Here is an 18,683-nt window from a genome sequence, read left to right as displayed (position 1 = left end):
CAGTCAGTTTTCCATTTTGCTTTGCCTTACAATCTTTTACACGACTTTCCCCCCCCCCCATTTTCCCCTTTTCCTTTTTCCTCTCTCTCTCTTGGGTGTTCACCAGAGTCCCCCATCAGTCATCCTGAAATCTTGTCCCTACACCTTCCACCAGCTGCCCCTCAGGGTCCAGATTCCACTTCTAAGCATCTGATATGGGGCAGCATTGACTTCCTATGCTGTATCTCCTAGAACTTGGCACAGTCCTGGTCAGGGCCCTGGCCCTACCTACATGTCACTCTGGAGTAAGGCGTGGTCCACGTGGTCCTGTTGCCTGGGTTTGAACACAGACTCTGCCACACATGAAGTATGCTTGGGAGATTTACTTAACATCTCTGAGGATCAGTTCTCATTTTCAAAATGAGGTTGCTGTGAAAATGAAACTAGGTAATTCACATAGTGATTAGCACAGCACTTGTCACGTAGACATACTATTTAAATATTTGCCATTGTTAACATTCAAGTCCCTGAGAAAAGGAGACTGGACACACTTTAACTCTCAGCACCCAAAGCAGTAAAGTTCTCAAATATCAATTTTGGTTTTTTTTTATTTTTTGAACATTTCTAATCCTGTGCCTTTTATCACCATTGCTAGCATCCATTTTTGATCGAGAACTTCAGTAGCACTGGCTGTATGCACAACAGAGACTGATGTTTACAGGCTGCTCAAAGCTGGTTGTAAGCCAGCCAAAAAGGCCAGTTACTAACCCTGGCTTCATGGTGGTTGCTGAGCTATCCCCCCTAAAGAGGGTTCACTGTCTCCATCTTTGCAAGTGTTGAGAGTTTAAGCTAAATCCGTCTCCTTTCTATCCTTTTAACCTGTGGAAACAGACTCTTTACATTGTCTTTGCACTGCATTCTCATTGTTCTTGTTGAAGGTGCTGCTCTTGTCCTGTTGATAGAAGAACATGATATTGCACATCAGTGATTAATAGCCATCTTCTGAAAGTCAAAAAGAAAAAACACTCTGGATTTTCTTGTGGCACATCAGCTGTGTGCATCCATCCTCTCTCCTAACCCCCCCTCCCCCTGCCAGCATCAGCTGACACCTCAAATTACTCAGGACATGCCGCGTTAGTCCCAACCCTTTCCCGCTGTCTGACCCCTCAGCCTGGAGGTGAGCTGAACCTATTTTGTATGAACTTCAGCGTTTAGCGGCAGAAGGTTTTGTTATTGTTTATTGCTCTTGCTGTTGTTCTCTCTGCACTAGTGTCAAACTTGGACTGTAGCATCAAATCACATGGGGCAAGTTCACAAACACGCCCTGCAGTTTGCACTGGGGCTGCGACCTTGGGGACATCATGCCAGGATGCACTCTCAAAACTACTCTTAGCATTTTCAGATCTCCTTTTAGATTCTTTGTTTTTCCCCCATACATTACTCAGCACCCATCAGCATTCTAAACTTTTTAGGTGATGCATCCTGAATTAGCCTATAACTTTATCATTATTAATAATCAAGTCGTGGGAGAAGAAGAGAAGGTTCCCAACTGAGAACACTGGTGGCAGTCCTTGGCATACGTATATGCTTGCTTTCAGGAAGCAGTGTTGGGTCACAGTTAAACCTAGATCAGTCTGCCTAGCTCACATCCCGCTCTGTCACTAGCTGTACGAGTCGGCTTTAGTTATCGAACTTCTCTATCCTTCAACTTCCCTATCTGTATAGCAGTAATAGTACTTATTAGTACAGTGTGTCCAGGTGCTCACACATACTAAGTGCTCAATAAATATCACTGTCTTCCTTCTCAAAAACTATGTCCTCCTCTAAATTCTCTCCAATGGCCCCTCTTCTCTGTAATTACATGCTGTATTCCTATCACTCATTTTTAAAGGTCTCCAGTTTAATTCAAAGGCACATGTTAGAATCTTGAAAACAATGTTAACTCTTCCTTATATATGGTTTCCCTTTAATGACACAGAAGAATGCATTGTTAATGACATAAATCGATAGTCATGAGCTAATAAATAATTTTAAAAATTTCTTGTACTATATGATATCATCCAAATCATCTGCTAGTTAGAATTTTCTCTCCAATGCTCTGGTTAACATTCAGTGCCCAGAACAGCCATGGTCAAGGTCTGGTCGTGGTGAAGGGCAGGTAGTGCCTAATGGACGTGGGATATACCAGGTGCCAGAACAGCCATGGTCAAGGTCTGGTCGTGGTGAAGGGCAGGTAGTGCCTAGTGGACGTGGGATATACCAGGTGTTTCCTTGTCCACAGTGGAGAGAGAGGGAGAAGGCTGGGTTAGAGTCACCTTGTAATCCAGTTACCTACATGTTTGCAAAATACACAGTCCACAATCCTTCCCATGATTTTACTCTTCTGTGTTGTCTAAAGGATGGTCCAGCATTCTATGAAGGCCAAGCCCTTCTTGGTCTGCCTCTTGGGCACATTAGTAAGATTTCTGTGACTATGTGAAATACACACCTTAAGCACTCTCAGTAGGAGTGACCCAGTTCTTCTACTCACATCTGAGGGGAAAAGATTATTTCTGGCCATGCCTCTTCAAAATGCAGCTTTATGGATGTTGGAGAACCAATACGTTAGAGCGATGCCATGATCAGCACATTCTAGGACTCCTTCTTAAACTGCAATCTCTTTAATATCCACCTGGCATTTTATTCTCCTACCTCCAGTAAGACAGCCCTCTGGCTTTAATTACTCGGGGTGATGGGCATCTCCAGGCATGGAGTCCGAAGCTTTAGGGTACCATTTACCAATGTACCACCCTACGGGCATGTGAGAGGCTGAAAGAGAGTGCTCATTCTTAACCTCTCTTTTCCTAGGAAATCGACACATCTGAAAAATATGTAGCAGATATCTCAATAAAATGTGAGCCCCAAATGTTGCTCTGGTCCTGCGGCACTCACCTCGAATGGTTTAAGGATGGATTAAGTAAACTAGGCATTTAGATCCAGAGCTCCCTGTGTTGGATGATTTTCTGATCCTTTTCTTCTGTGGCAGGTTCTGAGTCTAACAGCAGCACAGGCTCCTCGGGGTCTCTGCCCCGCACCCACGCACCCCTGCAGGGCGCGCCCCTGGCTACGGGCGTAGCCGCTGGCTCTCCGGGCTGTGTGCCCTATCCAGAGGGCGGAGCAGGGGGCCAGGCAGCCCCCAGCACCAGCTACATCCTCCTTCCACTGGAGGCTGCGACAGGCATCCCGCCCGGAAGCATCCTCCTCAATCCGCACACAGGTTAGTTCCTTACCTCTGCTATGGCAGGGACTCAAGATCAGAGTTCTGTTCTTGTGTTTGGGGCTTATAAATTCGTCAGCAGGTTTTCTTAAAATTCCTGAGCAGGAGAGCTAGGTGCATGAACCACTGTGTAGGGTCTTGATTTAGGAAGAGAAGATCTATAGCTGTAATCTCTATCTCTATGTTGATATCAATATTGATATGTAGTTATAAATAGAGATTCTTCCCAGAAATATCCACTTTTCCCTCTATCCTCTTTGTGTTGACCATGGTGTGTCTCAGGTATTCCTGGGAGCTAAGACCAGAGAACGTAAAGTGATGATCTGGGAAATACTAATTAAGATACTGTGTTTCGCAGACTAAATCCCGGCTTAGCCTCTTATTATGTCAAAAGTGTTTTTGCATCCAAGATATTTCACAAACTTGAGATATCAATTGGGACACATAGCAGATTCTTACCTATAGGGTGCCTGGGTGGCTCAGTCGTTAAGCGTCTGCCTTCGGCTCAGGTCATGATCCCAGGGTTCTGGGATCGAGCCCCGCATCGGGCTCCCTGCTCGGCGGGAAGCCTGCTTCTCCCTCTCCTGCTCCCCCTGCTTGTGTTCCCTCTCTCACTGTGTCTCTTGCTGTCAAATAAATAAATAAAATCTTTAAAAAAAAGATTCTTACCTATAGAAGTTGCTCTTTTGCCTTAGAATTTCACCCAATTCCACCTGGGGAATAAGGAATAGCAGTGACAAATAGGACATAGGGAGCAAATTCTTATGTATTTTAAGGATCCTAGGACTAGACTGGTTTTGGTGAGGTTTGGAAAATTGGTAACTTCAATGATGATTATTTTTTCCATGATCAATGGTTCTTTATTTTTTAGTTTCTCTAGTGGTCAGTTAACATCCACACTGATTCCAAAGAACCCAGAGCATTGGGCAAATAGACTGACAAGCATCTGCCTCATGGGGGAAACTTCTCAACCAGGGGGATTTGTGCCCATGCCTCCAAGGCCATTTTGCAATATCCACTGACATTTTGATCAACATGACTGAGAGAGGAAGGGGTTGCTACTGGCATCTAAGAAGGTAGATGCCAGACATGCTGCTAAACATCCTACAATGCCCAGGACAGCCCCTTCCAACAGAGAATTACCCAGCCAAAAATATCAGTAGTGCCATGGTTGGGAAACCCTGGGTTAGAAGGCTTGACATTGACTAGTTGCCTCTTTGGAAGCCTTTATAAGTAATTGGAAAAAAAATTGAATTGTCTCAAAAAATGTCTGAGTTTTGGTTTCGATGATTCCAGAGTATTTCTGTGATTAGCTAAACTTGAAAAAGCAAAAGTGAATGAGAATCTCATAAAGGCAATCTGACTCAATCTTTTCACGTATATAGCACTACTAGTAATTAGGAAATTCAGAGAAACATGAGAATGATTGCAAAATAGTTACTTGAATAATTGCCACATTTTCATGAAAACATATGGCACATTCTCAAGGCAGGGTGTTTGATGGAGACATTTTGAAAATGCCATAAGCTTGAGGGAAAAGAAGGCATAATCATTTTATTGAAAACCATTTGAAAGCTTTCAGAAGAGATACTTCTAAGGAGAATATTAGATTGCTTTTATTTTATTTGGATCATTGGAAGTACTAAAAGGAAATTAAAAGAAAACCAGGATTATAGTCATTACTCTGGGCACTGATCGAAGGATGGTCTGACTCTGTTGGCTTAAATCCCTTCACTTCTAATTGAGACGGAGGGCTTGCTGACAAGAGCACACACAGACATTAGTTTTGAGTCATTTGTTTTAAGCAAAATTGCCGTGTTTCAAAAAAGCTCAACAGAGTATTTTTTAGGGTATAATGAAGAAATATTATTTGTAATGATATAATGGTTGTGCATGTGTTATGTGTATATTATCATGTATAATCTTGCTTATAGAAAAAGAAAGAAAGTGCTTTTTGGTGTCAAGTCCCAATTCTTATGCATCAGATCCAGTCATTTAGAGCTGTTACCAAAATATGTCCTTTGAAAAAGGATCCTAAGCAAGGAAAAGGATCTAATCACACTGTCGAGTAGCTTCTCTGTATGCACCTCTCTGATCTGACAAATGCTTGACATTAAAATATCCCAACACCAGAAAGAAAATGTATTAATATATTGTATACCATGGTTGAGTGGTAGGATGGAAGGGAAATGATGTTTCTTCTTTCCTAGAATGTGTTTATTTTTGTAAATTGAAAATATGCATGTGTGTGTGTGTGTGTATACAGATCCATTATGTATTATATATACATATATGTGTGTATGTGTCTATCTATGGTGTGTATGTGTGCATGTCTGTCTGTCTATCCATCCATCTATTTATTTAATCTCCTATGATTCTACTATTGAAACTGGAAATTTGCCTCCTTTGGATTGGAACTCATCTCTCTCTGTCATTGCTGAAATCCACACCTCTCCCCTTCCCTAAATATGTGGTAGAAATTCTTTTGTGTTAGGAACCAACGGCATACGACTACTTTACTTCTTGTGTGAATAGCCCTTGGGATTCATTTCCCTGTTACCAGCTCATTTATAAGCTCCTTGTGGGAAGGGGCCATCCTTGGCTATTTTTTTACTTCACTAGAGTGGATAGAAAAGTAGTCTTAGGCACTGTGCTCAAAAATTACATAGTATTGAAATTAATATCTACTACTCATATGTTGATGAGCATAGTAGAACAGTTTTTTTATCTAATATATTTGAGAATGTGGTTCATGTATGAAACTATGATAAAATACCTGTCTTTTAATTTTTTTCTTATTTCAGTATAGTTGACGTACAATGTTACATTAGTTTCAGGTGTGCAACATAGTGATTCAGCTTCTCTGCTTGTTATGCTGGGCTCACCACAGTGTAGCTCCTATCTGTCACCATACAGTACAATTACAGTATCAATGATTAGATTCCCTATGCTGTGTATTTTATTCCTATGACTTACTCATTCCATAGCTGGAAGCCTGTACCTCCCATTCTGCTTCCCCCATTTTGCCCATCCCTTCATCCCCCCTCCCTCTGGCAATCACCAGTCTGTTGTCTGTATTTATAGGTCTGATTCTGCTTTTTGTCTGTTTATTCATAAAGTATCTGTCTTAAGCAGACAGAAGACAAGCAATAATTTGAGAATACCAAGGTGCCTGCCAGTCATGTCTACCAAATGAAACAAAAATGAAACTTCCTTTGTGGGCACAATTGACTTGCCTCTTCCTAAGTACCAAATATTTGGCAACCTGAAACCAACCCACCCACATATATTCTCGCAGTTCCCCAAATGCAATCACGACATTTTATTTTGTCTGGCCTTAGACTCTGCTCTCATCCAGTCTGTTTCTAACTCAGGACCTCTGGCCTATCCTTTCTTTGCTTTTCAGGCTTCTAGATGAGTGAGCTGCTGCAGAGGCTCTTTTTCAAAGTTATCCCCGTATAATGTATTCATCCTCACAAGGCAAGCCTGGGTTTGACTCTTGAGTTCGATCTTCTTCCTGCTGTCTTTGACTTGGCCTCCTTTTAGAAATTTTTAGCAGAAAGCTCATCTTTGTTTGGCTATTTTCTTTCAATTCAGAGCTATCCAGAGATGCCAACAGGCATTAACATCCCCCAAGTACTCATTAATCCCCATATCTCTTGTTTTGCCATTTCGCTTTGCCTTCATCTGGCGCAAATTCACGAGCGAGTGATGTAAGGGCATGCCATCGGCTGGGACTTGGCTTTGAGCAGCCTTTTAGGGCTCATCTCTTTCAAATGCTCCTGATGGATCCTCCTAACACTACACTTTGTATTTTTCACAGGGCTTCTGGCATCTATTCTACTTCTTTCTTATTTTTTTCCATCTCTTTCTTAAATGTGCCATGAAGATTTTGTGTGTGACATGCCCCTCAACGTATCTTTGCGAGATCTGAATTAACCTTAGCTTATCCATAATCAGCAGCATCCTTATGATTTGATTGATCACCTTCTAAGGACTAGGAAAGGAAAATCTCTTTTTCCCATGCCTCTCTATCTTTTTTAATAAATACCCTTCTGCCAAATACATGGCAGAAATGCATTCATGTTAGAAACCAAGAGCATTTGATTACTTTGTTTCTAGTGTGAATTGCCCTTGGGTTCATTTCCTCATTACCAGCATATTTATAAGCTCTTTGCGGGGAGGGATCAGACTCAGGTTTTTTGTTTTTGTTTTTGTTTTGCATCTCTGGAATGGATAACCAAGTCTTAGTCTTCATGCAAGGCTCAATAATTATATAATAGTAAAATAATATCTACTGCACGGGATGCCCGGGTGGCGCAGGCGCTTAGCATCCGACTCTTGGTTTCCACTCAGGTTGTGATCTCAAGGTCCTAAGATCAAGCCCCACATCGGGCTCTGCCCTCAGCGGGGAGTCTGCTTAAGACTCTCCCTCTCCCTCTGCTCCTCCCTGCTGCTCGCTCTCTCTCTCTAAAATAAATAAATAAATCTTAAAAAAAATAATATCTACAGCACATTATTCATGTTGATGTGGAGAGTGGAGAAGTTTTCCACCTAAGGCCATGTATTGAGGGGAATGAGCACTCGGCCAGCTCGTGGCAGCCCGACTTGCCTGCACCCTTTACCTGTGCCAACACACGTGCCAGGGCCTGCCAGGCACGCTCGCGCAGTTCTGGACACGAAAACCTCTTTTAAGCTGGATGGTCCTAGGGCCAATCGTCTTTCCTTCCCCTTTGGTATTCAGCAGCTGTCAGTCAAAGTAATTGCCCGTATCCAGTTGTAATTGCATCTGGACTAGCAGAAATGGCAGCATCTAGAGAGGCCAGCGTTGCCTGACTTGAAAACCAATAGTCGCCTGTCCTAACTCTCTTAGGAAATCATGTCTGTTCCCTTCCCTGGCATATCCATCTTACTTGTTTCAGTCTCTCACGTCTTTCCACCTCTCCTTAGTGAGCATAAAAGCAGTCTTCTATTCTCTCTCTTCTCTTCCAGAAGAACCTGCCACCTCTCTCTACCCAAGGGAGTCCTGAGTACTTTTCATATGCAATTATTTGGAAACATTTCTTTTGTCTGCTTCATAGCACATTAATAATATTTCACACAGAGGATCTAAAATTTATCAAAAAAGACACCTGAATAATTTGTGGTTATGTTTTTCACCCTAATTATGGTCTGTTTTTCACGCTACCTTACTTCTCACTGGGGTAAATTGGAAGTCATAGGAAATATAGTAAAGATCATTTTATTTTTAGTTTCCATCTCTGTATATGTGTGGTGTGTGTGTGTGTGTGTGTGAGCACAGAATGAGACTGATTTTGAAATAAAGTTGCTGTGAAGATTTTTTTAAATGCTAGGTATCCAGAATTTTCCTCTTTTTGCAATATAAAATAAGGGAGGGGGGTTAAGAATTAGAACACCAAATGGGCTGATAGATTTTTGGAAATTGAACTATTTTTTCATTCTTTCCCAAATTGAGGCTTTGGGGAGAAAAAAATGGGTTGCAGATTTTAAATCCAGAAGAAAGTTATTTTTGAAAAAATAAAGCATTTAAAACAATTAAATGTGGCTAAAATTAAATGACAGTGATAGGAAAACAAGTGCCTATGAAGAACATTAACATTTTTTTTAAATACCTCTAAATTTAGTCATTGTTCTGTGACTATAATTCTGGCACATTTGCTTTTCCATCACAGCACATTGTGATTGGTTATGAAACTGTCAGAATTTCCTTAGTTCATGAATATGCAGCATTTAAGGGTTTCACGTTGCACACACACAAGTATATTTGGGCTGAAAATGTGGGGCAATGATGGGCACACTAGGCTCCCATTACAGTTCCTAATGGGTCTGAAATCAAGTCCTGGGAGCAATTGGTTTGGCTTCACTACAACCCCCCCGTTTGCACTCCAAACCTACTCTAAAATATTTTCTCACTGTAATTTGTCAAACACACATACCTGGCCTGTAGCCTTGGCAGGTATTTGAATGTATGAACCCCTGTGTGAACAATACCTGGAAGGAGACATAGGGCATGACTAGTCTCCCGGGAGGCTCCCTCCTGCCCCCCGAGAGGTCCCACTTTTCTGACTTCCATTACCATTAAGTTCTGCCTGACCTTGAAGGTATTAGAAATGCAGTTGTACGTTTCCCTAATAGCTGCCCTTTGGGGACTGGTTTCTTTCACTTGGTGTATATTGGCTAATTATCTCCAATTTTATAACAGTCTGTTCTTGTTGGAACAAGACTGTGTGGATACCACACATTTTTTTTTTTTTTTTTCCCACTAGAATACTGTTTTGTTTGGGTCCGTTTTTTTTTATTTTCATTCTAACCTGTTCTGTTTTGTTGCTAATTTTCCGCACATCACTGGTGATCTTTGGTTGTTTTTCATATATATATTATTAATGAAAAGGGCTGTTTTCCTCAGCCATCACATGCTCTTGTGAACCCCACATACCGAAACTATGTAAGGGGAGGCTTTCAACTATGTGCTTGGGAGGAACTTAACAAGCTGCCTCTGATATCCCCTTAATGCAAATCAGAATATTCTGATTCTTCTCATTCTTTACCTGCCAGTCCTGGGTGTGATTCCACCTTAAAACATGGCCCCCACCCCTCCTGACTTCTCGCGTATTAATGATTTTCAGTTATGATTGGATTTTTGTCATCAGACCTCGTTGTAGCACGTACACATTATGTAAACTTGGATACTCCACTGAAGTTATTTGGTGTGATGGGAAGTGAATGGACTTTGGAGTCACTCTGACCAGGGCCATTTCCTGACTCTCGGGTACTGGTTTGGCCTTTCTGAGTGAGTTGCTTGGCCCATGCGGGCCCTGATTTTTTGTCTCTAAAGTGGAATGAGATCGCATGTCTGCGGGGTTACTGGAAGAGCTGAGCTATGTGTGTAAGGTGCCTGCCACCCTGGGACTTGATTGCTTCTCCCTTTCCTTCCCTCCACTTTCCCTCACTTCCATCTGCCGCTCCTTCGACTCCTTCTTTTTTCCTGTGACCTTTCTGGTGGGCCTTCATTGCGTCCTGTGCAACATAGGAAGATGATACTGTCCTTCCTCCCAGAGTCATGCTGGGGATCTGATGATACTATTTTGTAAACCATAAAATCCTCCTCAAATAATAGTAATAACAATAGTGAGCCATGCCATCATTTCAAAAGGCAAAACAATGTATATTTGCTTCACCATCAGGAGATGATGCTGTGATGCTTGTATTATGCATTATCTTCAAAATCTGAACCCCTGCGTGCTCCTTGTTGTGTCTGTTTAGAGAAGCGAGTGTGTGGATGTGGTATGTTCTGTTGTGTGTGTATCAGTAGCACTGATTGCCATTCTGAGTTGGCAACAAGGCTAGTGGAAGCGAAACAAGTGTATTGGTAAATAATGTGTAACCCAGGGTAGCCGGAATTCTATAAGGGGAAGGCAGCCCTATCTCTCAGCGTGTGCGATCTTGCTGATGATGGCGAGGTGCAGGCGGCAAACACACGGCTTCGTGAAGATTGCTTCTCCACAGGCCTTCTCCACTGGGCGCCACTGTACACAGACGTGCTTAGCTTTAGCAAATCTCCCTGAAGGCAGTGGATTTATTCGTTGCTTCTTAAATTGCTCTGGGCTCGCACCGTTAGCTAGCTGAAGCAGATAGGTCATACACAGGGAAGTCTTCATGGTGGTGAAGGTTCCGCTGTCCTAGATTTCCACTGCCCTGCTCCTTTACCTTGGGTTACTTGTTGCGTATCTATCAGTATGGTTCTTTCTGCTAAAGGTGAGACCAAGGAGCTCACCTGAACCCAGCTCCGATTCCATTGCAGGCCAGCCCTTTGTGAATCCCGACGGAACCCCTGCAATATACAACCCCCCCACCAGCCAGCAGCCCCTGCGAGGCTCGATGATGGCGCAGTCCCAGCCACCGCCGCAGCAACAGCCTTCTCCTCAGCCACCCCAGCCACATATGGCTGGCCCACTGGTCTCTCAGGTAGGAGCTGGTGGGAAGGCGGGGAGAGCAGGTGTTCCCGGGCAAAGGCTGCAGAGTCCTCAGAGCAGAGACTGGTGCCTTAGGAGGAGGTGATACTTTTCACTGGGGCCATTTCCACCCACTCATAAGTAAGACCTGGCAGCCTAGAGCCCTTGATAGCAAGTTGATAAGATTTCATCTGGATCCTCAAGTTTAGATAGACGTGAATGCCCCATCCAATGATTTGCATGGTGAGCACACTGCACTAGGGAAAACGAATGCCAAGTTTTCTCTGAGGTCTAGATGCTACGTTTAAGGCATCACGGAGCCTTTCTGGGAGACTGAACCCATAACCTCAACCAGGCTTTCGTATCATCTTGCTCACTCATTCCCAACACAGACCAAGGACTCATGTCTGCAAAGGGATAGTACTGAATGCTTCATCAATCGGAAGAACAGGTATCAGTCCATTCTGAGGTGGCCTGCCTGTTCTCCAAGAGATGTAGAGTGGTCCTCCCTTCCTAGAGCAACACATGGAAATTGCCGCAGAAACATGTGGTATTCCCAGGAGGTTGCCAGAGTGAACCTCGTTTGTAACTTTTTCCCTTACTTCTCAGTCCTTGCGCAGTATCTTTAGACCCAGTGGATTTGACTAACAACAATGACATGAAAAGTATCGCAGTGACTTCTGAAGGCAGTGTTTACTCTGAGCAAACATGCGTCCTGCAAGGCTGGCTGGCTGTGCTCTGCCTGGCGTTGACTTCCCAGTGGTGGCTGGTTCCCCTCTCTGGAGTGCACCGAGCCAAGAGGACCTGTAGGGTGGTGTAGGTGGTGTGCTTCCGATAAGCCAGCCTTCCTGTGGGATTTCCACCCCCAGTGCTTCCCCGTTACCTGATCAGCTTTTTCTTTCCTCCAGTCGGTGCAGGGGCTGCAGGCTTCCTCCCAGTCAGTGCAATACCCAGCGGTCTCTTTTCCTCCCCAGCATCTCCTGCCAGTGTCTCCAACTCAACAGTTCCCCATGGTACCGTATTCCATGTGTGCAACCTTTCCCCTGGGAGAGCATGTCCACCAGTTTTATTACTTTCCTGTGCAGGGCTGGCTGATGCTGGGTGGGTGCCCCCGGCTGACTGTGAGGGGGCATGAGTTGGGGTCTCATTTCAGAACATTGCAACCCATCTCCAAAATAATGGTTGCCATTCTGTCATCTGTCCCACGTTTGCTGCTTCTGCAATTGGGTGCCCTTTTAAGAATTTACTGACTAAGCAGGGATTGAATGCCCCGAGAGTTTGAAGTCAGAAACAGAGAGATGTGAACTCAGCGTGACAGCTTGGGAAACAGCTTAAAGTTAGTTGAGGTGGTCATCACTCTGTGCTACTGATGTGGGAGGTTCCCCTAGCCCCCTGATCCCCCACTCTTTCTTCCTTTCCCCACAATGCACTAGGTCCTTTTGGACATCGAGAAGGAGCATTGCCCCGAAATTTCAGGCCAGGCCAGTGAAAAATACTCCCCAATATATCATGACACCATGGTGGCTCCATCTCTGTAGCAGCTGTGGGTGATGGTGAATACAACGGCTTCTGCCTCTCTCCAGAGGGCAGAGACTGTGGTTACTTCTGGGAAGCCCAGCTGACCTTTCAGGACCAAGGACACCAAGCCCTCCTTGCCTCAGCGCCATCCCGAGGATCTCAAACCCTTAGTGAAAAAATAATGATTTGTTTCCATTGGAAGGGGGAGATTTGGTCAAATTGTTTACCATCTCTGATCCTCTGGATGATTAAAATCTTATTATGTTCTCTTGTTGTTCTGGACAGAGAATTCTTTTTCTGTTATTGTTTCCAGTTGGCACGCCCTCCCTTGCCCACAGTGACAAGCATGTGGCCTGTGTCTGCCTCTGTGTGCCTCTCCCATTTCTAGGCTGCTCTTGCTAATTTCCTCTTTGTTTCTGGGCAGAGAGACGATGTGGCGACACAGTTCACCCAGATGAACCTGAGCCGGCAATCCTCAGGAGAGACTCCTGAGCCCCCATCTGGTCCTGTCTACCCGCCGTCCCTCATGGCACAGCCAACCCAACAGCCAAGCTACGTCATTGCCTCTACAGGCCAGCAGCTCCCTACGGGGGGGTTCTCAGGCTCTGGACCTCCCATCTCCCAGCAAGTCCTCCAGGCCCCTCCCTCACCACAGGGCTTTGTGCAACAGCCTCCGCCTGCACAAGTGAGTGTGCTTTTCCTCACACCTGTGACCTATAGCTTATTCGCTGGGTGTTTTGACATCTACATTTCCACACAGAATATCACCAGGTCAACCTGGTGTGGCTCTTTCTGGTCCATATTGATATTCCCCACCTCCAGAACCTGATCTGTCCTATTCAGCAGTTGTGCAAAGCCGTGGGGCTCAGAAAGTAGGTTGAATGAAACTGACCCAACTTCCCATGATACAGTGCGGGGAGTGTCCCATTTTCCAGGCTGCTGGTACGGGAGCCACGCAGGAAAGCATTCCCTCCCGTGCAAGGTCCTACTCACTGGACTGCCTAGAAAGGGAAAGTAGGAAGGAAGAAGAGAGCCTGCTCCGCAGGGACTTTCAACTCTCCCCTGCTGCAGCTCGGGAAATGTGCTCTTTCCTTAAGCATTTTCTAGAGCTAATCTGATGCTCCAGGCAGGAGCTCCTCTAGGAATATAAAGGAGGAAGCTAAAGAGGACATCCACTGTCCCTTCCTCTCCCTAGGGGGAAGCAGAGCTCCTGAGTGCTCTCACAGGTAGTCATTAATCATATTTAATTGACTTGAGCATGTAAGACACCACAGATCACTGATTTTTACTGTCTTCTCAAAGACTGATTATCTGTTACTGTTCACCACCAAACATCTCTGGTGCTCTCCTGGGTATCCCTTGCAGAATATTGCAAGTGATTACTGTCAAGATGTAAAATGCACAGAGGCGTTTTCTGGTCCATTTTCAAGGCACACATATCCCAAGCAAATTCCATCCTAATTAAGAAATATTGCATTGGATGAGCTGTTTAAAGCACGGTGTCACCTTTGTATTATTTGTTTCACTGCCTTAACATCTTGAATAAATTATTTTCTTTTCAAGCCATGCAAAACGCTTCACCATGAAATGATTTTCATTCAGTTGTTCATTTTATTTTGAATGATTAATTAATTGTTCATCTTCGGTTTTCTTCTCTGCAATATCTCTTGACCAGTAGGATTTAAGGAGATGTGAAAAAATAATTTTAAGTTACAGGAGAAAGGGCTTCATTACTGTATTAATTATTTTAGTAATAAATTAAATACTTAAAGTTTAATTAGTGGGAAAAATAGTGTAGCTCTTTTATCCTAAACAGCATCTAAGTGTTTCTTACCCATTTCTGCTATCAAGGAGAAGAGTTGGCAGGATATTTAATTGAAGAATTTTTTTTGAAAGACTTTTAAAAAAAAGTCTTCTTTGATGAATGAATTTCACTATTAGTGCACTGCAGGAGCAAAGACAACTCAGAACCCCTGGTGTGTCTGCAACAGACACTTCTTCAAAAGATTTAGAAATAGAAAGGGAGGAGAGTAGAAAAACAAAACAAAACAAAACAGGTGTTCAAGGTTCCTGGTCAGTCTGGGCATGCACGAACTTCTTAGGTATAAGATACAACCCATTGTGAGTTTCAATTTAGTAAACATTTTAAAGCTTGATTACTCAACTATGGAACAATGAAAAGAACTTGAGGTATAGTCCACGGGCATAGGGAAATAAATGAAATGTATGCAGAAAGTGAACCTAATATTTAATAACCATAGGTCTGCCATGTCATGTAAGCCTTCTGAACACCCCCTGGAAGGTGAGGCAAGAAACACATGGACAAGGCAAAGAGGGACTTGAAGAAGGTGGTGGGAGAAGAGATTTTTTAATACGGCTTCTTCTTTTTTCTCATTTATTGCTTTCCTCTTCTAATTTACTCATATTTTGGTTTTCCATGTTTTATAATATACATAGTTGTTGAAAAATTAACATTTTCTCCTCTTGGGAGCTATCCTTACTCTTTTCTCCCTTCCAACCTTGCATTTGGATCCTTTGATGCCTCCTCTTAGCCCCACTCAGCACCTTCCTCCATGGGGGAGGATGAGGATGAGCCAAGTGCCCATGCCCCGTTTGCTTCATATGACTGGGAGATGTAAGTGCTAAGAGCTGGCCGATACTCTGCCTGGGTGAGGTACCGAATGGAGGTGACCAAACCTCTAGCACAGCCTGGCAGGGTATCAAAGGAGGTAGGGCGGGAGAAAAATACAAGAACAAACCAGGACAACTGAGTACTAAAAATTGAGGCTCTCCTTCAAGAGGTTATACTTTCATCCAAACCATTAGTGCTCATCAGGGAATTTTCAAGTGTTTGAACTCTTTCCCACATCCCTAAAGGTATTTTCATGTTTCATATTGAATATGAGAGAAAAGACCAAGGATTGGGTAACATATTTATGAGCTTCCATTGAATCAAGTCACAGATTTTCCTAAGGGTACAAACTGTTTATTTTTCCTAAAGGACATGGAAATATAAGGCTCATGAATAAATTCCATAATAGTTGCTCTTGTTCTTAATTTTAGGAAGCATCTGATGTATAATGGTAGTAATCTTTAATAGCGTCATGATTTGCCAGAGTGTAACTAAAACCTGTTATTACTCTAGGATTCTTTGGGTTTTTATTGTTATAAATTGCCTTACAAAAAAAGGGAGAAATAGGGAGAAAAAAATCACTATAAACAAAATGTACAATTAGTTAGTTGCCAAATACTGACCCATGTTCATTCGAGACTCGTTCAGTCTCTTACCCTTGGATATCCATATTGCCAGACAGAATTAGAATTCATAACAATTCCAGGGGATTGCAGAACCACAGCTCAACACACTCTAAGTTATCTTTTGTCCCTATGTTATGATAAATCAGGAAAACATGATACATGTGTTTCAATAGCAAGATTGAAATAAAAAAGTGTTTCCTATTTGACATGATCAAATCAGAAAATAAAATCACCATTGAAATCACTGTTCTCAAATATAAGTGGCTTGTAATTTTATTCTGTGTATGTGATACTTACTCGTAGGCTGGTCCTAGTGTACCTCTGTTTATACTTTCGAGAAGATGATAGAAGAATGGTCAGAAGCCTGGAGATGAAAAATTATTCAAGATCAGTAAGAGAGCAGCCTTAATATAAATGAACTGAGGCAGGCAATGTTTCCAAATCAAGAGACATTTGATTGGAATCTTATTGGAAGTAATTAGAATATGTTCAGCCATTCTCAGTCATTAGAAAGTGACAGTAGGTGACACAAACATTATTTTAAATATATTTTCTTTTTTCAGATTGAACATAAATTCTCTTGGATACTGGCTCTGGGCCAATCACTCTGCCAAGTGCTTTGATAGACTTGACCATATTTTGTAATTCCAACCCCTGCTTCTTATAGGCTAGAGATTAGTAGTTTTCACGTCTCACGTGTGTTTCCATTAGAAAAAGAATTCGTTAGATATAATATTTAAAACTACCATAAACTTTTTGTTGTGGTAGATGACTGTTTCATCCCCCCTCCTTTTTTTAAAGATTTTACTTATTTATTTATTTGAGAGAGAGAGAGTGAGCGATGGAGAAAGAGCACAAGCCCAGGGCGGGTTGGGGGGGGGCAGAGGGAGAAGCAGACTCCCCGCTGAGCAGGGAGTCTGATGGTAGACTTGATCCCAGGTCCTTGGGATCATGACCTGAGCTGAAGTCAGACACTTAACCACCTGAGCCACCCAGGCGCCCCTGTTTCATTCACTCTTGTTTCATTTGAAAACACAAAATCCAGTGTTTTAGGACAACAACCATTGTGTTGCTCAGGACTAGGTCAGCAACTAGAGCAGAACTCAGCAGGGATGGTTCAGCTCTGGTTTATATGGTAATGGCTCAGGCAGCTTGACTGGGGCTGGAACATCCAAGATGGCCTCGCTCCCATGCCCAGAATGTCGGCATAGCCTGTCCACTGGGGTGCCTGTCTTCTCCACGTGGCCTCTTTCTCCAGCAGCATGACCTGGACTTCTTTTCCTGGTGGCTGGGTGCTCCTCCTGTGTGAGCAGAAGTGCAAGTCTTCTTACGGACCTGGCTTGCAAGTCTCAGAGTCGCCATTTCTGCCTCATGACATTGGTCAAAGCAAGTCCCAGAGCCAGCCCAGATTCAAGGACTTGGGGAATCGATTTCACATCTTCATGAGAAGAGTAGCATGCACGCACATAGGCCAGGGTGAAGTGTTTGGTGGCCATCTTTACAATCTACTACAATCGTAGTATGTCATAAGGTGACCACATATTTTACGCTAAAGTGTTACTTCGTACACATTTCTCACTCCCTGTGGTTCTTCTCTTGCTTCCACAGATGTCCGTGTATTACTATCCATCTGGTCAGTACCCTACCTCAACCACGCAGCAGTACCGGCCCCTGGCCTCCGTTCAGTACAGTGCTCAGAGGGGTCAGCCAACACCACAGGGGGCACAAGCAGGTACTTGCAGTCTGTTTTCCATGTCCTCCTCTAAACCGGTGATTTGTGCATGTCAGTACCTCAGCTGTCCTCTTTGGATGAGTATCCAAGCTTGGCAGTTTAAATCGCCTCATTTCCTTTACCTGGACAAGATAACGGAGCATTGGATTAACTCTGTGTGGAAAAGTAACAGGTACAAGAAGGTGAAGCCCATGTCACTCCAGCACCCAGACATGCATGCTAAATACAGTCTCCATAAATTACTTCTGGATCTTCTTAATTTCTTTTAAAGCAGAGTGCCAACCACATCCTTATCTTCCTAGTTCATACCTTTTCCTTTTTTTTTTTTTTTTTCATTTTCATCCTGAAGAAATCCTTCCCCTGTTCCTAAGGCTAGGGGACCAAATTAGGTTGTTTCCATGCCATCCTAAAAAGTACTGTCTTTAGAAGAAGGCCCCCAACACTGCAGCCCGTATCCCCGGTGGAAGTCTGACTCCATGGCTCACTTTCTCGAGGGCCACACGCCTCCCGCCCAGAGCTTGGCAGCCACTGTGCAGTGGGAAGGGGGGCCGATACACTGTACGAGAGTGAGTAGCAGGTCTCACAGTGAACCGGTCTCTTTCCCTACTGTGTCACACTCCTAATGGCATGCCGGTGCCCAGAGAGCAGCAGGAACCCAGCAGGGCTGAGTGACTTGTGCTAGGGAGAGGCTTGTGTCCTTCCTGCTGACCACTCTGCAGGGGAAACTGCTCATTGCCTTGCTGAAGACCGCCTGACTGGGGGACCCTGCCTTCCGTAAGTAGGTTGTGCTAGAGCACGTGCTCCCACTGTCTCCTTCATGAATGGCTGTTCTGCCATAGGATCTCTATGCTGATTATATGTATATGCATCTGTGATATGAACATATACGTGTGGTATATATGGGAGATGTACAATTTTTATAAGCGGACAAAAAGCACAGTCCTTGCCAAGGGTTCACACCAAGAAC

At 43.6% G+C, this 18,683-nt stretch overlaps 1 protein-coding gene across 15 annotated transcripts in view; it reads left to right on the top strand.

The window, feature by feature from the left end:
- The window catches only part of ARPP21 (cAMP regulated phosphoprotein 21), a 110,307-nt gene that overhangs the window by 42,410 nt on the left and 49,214 nt on the right, over nucleotides 1-18,683 (top strand). For 14 of the 15 annotated variants that reach the window (XM_044916094.1, XM_044916087.1, XM_044916098.1 and 11 more), the window contains 5 exons: nucleotides 3,005-3,235; nucleotides 11,058-11,221; nucleotides 12,117-12,221; nucleotides 13,151-13,411; nucleotides 17,593-17,716. In XM_044916094.1, the coding sequence (XP_044772029.1) occupies nucleotides 3,005-3,235; nucleotides 11,058-11,221; nucleotides 12,117-12,221; nucleotides 13,151-13,411; nucleotides 17,593-17,716 (885 nt within the window). The remainder of the gene's footprint in view (nucleotides 1-3,004; nucleotides 3,236-11,057; nucleotides 11,222-12,116; nucleotides 12,222-13,150; nucleotides 13,412-17,592; nucleotides 17,717-18,683) is intronic. The other variant, XM_021677520.1, reaches the window with a different exon arrangement.

The sequence above is a fragment of the Neomonachus schauinslandi genome, chromosome 1 (assembly GCF_002201575.2).
Source record: "Neomonachus schauinslandi chromosome 1, ASM220157v2, whole genome shotgun sequence".
Lineage (NCBI taxonomy): Eukaryota > Metazoa > Chordata > Mammalia > Carnivora > Phocidae > Neomonachus > Neomonachus schauinslandi.
The sequence above is the reverse complement of the archived record's forward strand: the minus strand, read 5'-3'. Positions and strand labels throughout refer to the sequence as shown.